The sequence below is a fragment of the Cupressus sempervirens genome, chromosome 6 (genome assembly GCF_028749045.1).
Source record: "Cupressus sempervirens isolate cs-2001-9-10 chromosome 6, ASM2874904v1, whole genome shotgun sequence".
Classification (NCBI taxonomy): domain Eukaryota; kingdom Viridiplantae; phylum Streptophyta; class Pinopsida; order Cupressales; family Cupressaceae; genus Cupressus; species Cupressus sempervirens.
This window is the reverse complement of record NC_143123.1, coordinates 345308607-345311610: the sequence shown is the minus strand read 5'-3', so window position 1 is coordinate 345311610 and position 3004 is coordinate 345308607. Positions and strand designations below refer to the sequence as shown.

At 41.0% G+C, this 3004-nt stretch overlaps 1 protein-coding gene across 1 annotated transcript; it reads left to right on the top strand.

Annotated features, from left to right (window-relative positions):
- Positions 1-1137: 1137 nt before the first annotated feature.
- Positions 1138-2802, top strand: LOC149552545 (VQ motif-containing protein 4-like). The gene has a single exon (XM_089788119.1). It carries the CDS (start codon positions 1377-1379, stop codon positions 2328-2330), a length of 954 nt encoding a protein of 317 aa, XP_089644245.1. The 5' UTR covers positions 1138-1376; the 3' UTR covers positions 2331-2802.
- The last annotated feature ends 202 nt before the right edge of the window (positions 2803-3004 follow it).

The following is a 3004-nucleotide window of genomic DNA, read 5'->3' as shown; positions in this document are numbered from 1 at the left end:
GAATAATGTTAAGAAGAAAATCAAAATAATTAATCAAAGTAATATAATATTTTGAAATGTATACATTATCAATATCATTAAATTTTAATAATATACACATAACAAAAGTACAATGAGCAATAATTTCATCATGAATATATGAATTGTCATTAATTCTCAATTATCTTTTAACAACTTTCACCAAATATATATATATATATATATATATATATATATATATATATATATATATATATATATATATATATATATATATATATATATATATATATATATATTATCATTATAAGCATAGAGAAAATTGATTACAAAAGATTGTTCAATTTAAAAATTAAATTAGTTGTTTAATACCATTCAAGACTTAAAAATATAATATAGTAGTTGTGTGGGCCTATTTGTTCTTGATGAAAAACACTTCATAGTTTAATTGAAGGTTAAGTTGTAGCCACAAATTGAAAAAATACATAAAACGTTAGCACAAAACAAAATTAGTTTAGAAATTTTAAGAAGAAATAAGATTTAATGAATCCTAAAACCTTGTTGAAATTTATGAATATGAAGCACTCGTCCAAAAAATTGGGTCCTATTAGAGAAAATCAATTGATCAAATTATAAGTGAATCAATTATATCAATTTTTAAATTAAGAAATATTTATTAAAACTTTAGTAATAATCAAACCCCAACAAAATATTTATCTAATTGTTAGAACAACTAAACTAAATGCAATAGTACATTGGCAAGTACAATAAGCTTAAAATACAGAGAAAATAAAATAATTAATTGTAAAATAACCATATAATAAATACAAAATTACATATTCCCAAAAATAAAAAACATAAAAATAAAAATAAAAATTAAACACCCACCTCCATTTGTTTTTCTGAAATTGTAAGTTCCAAAAACCACTCTAAATTATCCTTTTGAACTATTTTAAAAGCATACAAATATTCCTATCTGTAACTGGGATTCCCTCGCTAAAATAAGGGAGGAAGGAACATAATTATTACCTATGAGAAGGCATTTAAATGAGTAGGTAAATCCTACATTAAATGCTTAGTGAGATATGGTAATCTTTGAGGCATGGATTGCATCCCACCAATGTCGACACACCTTGCTTCCTTGCTCACCTAAAAACAAAACAAAACGGGTTGGGCCCCTCTTCATTTTTCTGTTTGACCCCGCCCACCGCCGGTCACTTTTCTGACTCCAAGTCAACGTCCCCTGCTCTTCCAAAACACATCCTCCAACCCCTCGCCACCAACACCACCACTACCACCATTTTTTCCCCAAATGCGCCTGGCCCAGATATAAAAAGGGCATCCGAGGAGGCGCATCAGAAGAAGTCGAGACCCATCGGCACTTCTCTGGCTCAGCAATGGACAACAGCGGGGGGCGAAGGGTTCTTGTGCCCGTGCAAATGCAAGGGGTGAATATGAATATGAACGTGAGCATGAGCATGAACCAGAGCGGAGGAGGGAGCAGTAACAATGGCGGTGGAGGAGGGCAATACGCAGTTTTGCAATTAGTGGGCTTCGCTCATTCTCCCACCGGGAACACCATAACCAATGCGATTGCTCAGCCCACGATCATATGGTCTCCTACATCGGGGGCTTCGGCTTCGGCTTCGCCCTTGCCCTCCCCTCGGAACCCCAATACAGCTTCGCCCGTGCCCTCACCGCGAGCACAACCACAGCCATCGGAGGCGGAGAAAGCCCAGCAGCAGCAGCAGCAGCAGGCGACTACTTTTGTTCAAGCGGACACATCGTCGTTCAAAGAAGTGGTTCAGAAGCTCACTGGTGCATCCGATGAGAAGAAGCTGCCCATCACCATGCCTGCCCGTTACTTGCCGCGATCGGCCCCTGCTTCAGCCCCTCCGACCCCTGCCCCCGCACCTTCCCCTTCCTTCGAAGTGGGTCCGCGGAAGGCGACGTTCAAGCCGCAGCTGCATGAGCGGCGGCAGAATTTGAGAAGGTTGGGGGGCATTAATGTGAGCCCTAATCCGCCCTCGCCTCTGAGGGTTAATAATCTGAACGGGCGGATGTTTCAGCCCCCTGAAATCTTGTCGCCCTCCATGCTCGATTTCCCTTCGCTGGCCCTCAGCCCCGTTACGCCGCTCGGTGGCGATCCATTCACTGATGTCCCCTGCCCATCGTCCACAACCTCCACAACCTCCGCCTCCTCCTGCTCGCTCACTGAGGAGGACAAGGCCATTGCCGAAAAGGGCTTCTATTTGCACCCCTCGCCGCTTAACACGCCCCGGGGTTCCGAGCCCGAACTGCTTCCCCTCTTTCCCCTCCACTCTCCCAGGGACTCCGATGCATCTTCCTGAAGGATCAATCTATCAATCGATCAATGAATCAATGCCCCTGCTCATTGACCCGTTTCTTGTTTTCGATTTCGCCACCAATTTGCACGCCCTGGTAACACTCTTCTTCTGACCTCATGCGGCCCAATGGTGTCTGTTTTGGTTTTGCTGGATCTGGATTCTGGCCTCCCGCGAGCTTCTACTGAACGAGTGCCGGGGCTGATTGTTTTTCTCTTTTTAACTCTCAGTAAGTACTTATGTTTGATGTATCATATCTATTGATTTGTATGGACATATCTCTCACAGATCGCTTGGGATTTCCGACAAGATCTCGAAATCGTGGATTCGAATGCTCCATCCTTTTTTCCCGTGCTAAATGTGATCAGTAATTGTGAATTTATGTTTTTTCTTTCTGTTACAATTTATGATCTCTCAGTTTTGATTTTGGCCAAGTGTGAATTAATAAATAGGCATCTCAAAACCGTTGCTTTGTGAATTTTGGTGCACAGCCACCGGCTGAACTATAATGTGTTTGATGGTTGATTGGGTTTTGGTATTTGGCGCCTTTCATGTACTTTTGTTCATGCTTACAACCATGCTCAGCATGCCAGTTTCTGAAAAAAGTTTGTAATGTGCCTCCTCTTTTCACTTTGTGCTGAGCAGCGGTTTCACCTGAATCGAGCTAAATAATCAAGAAG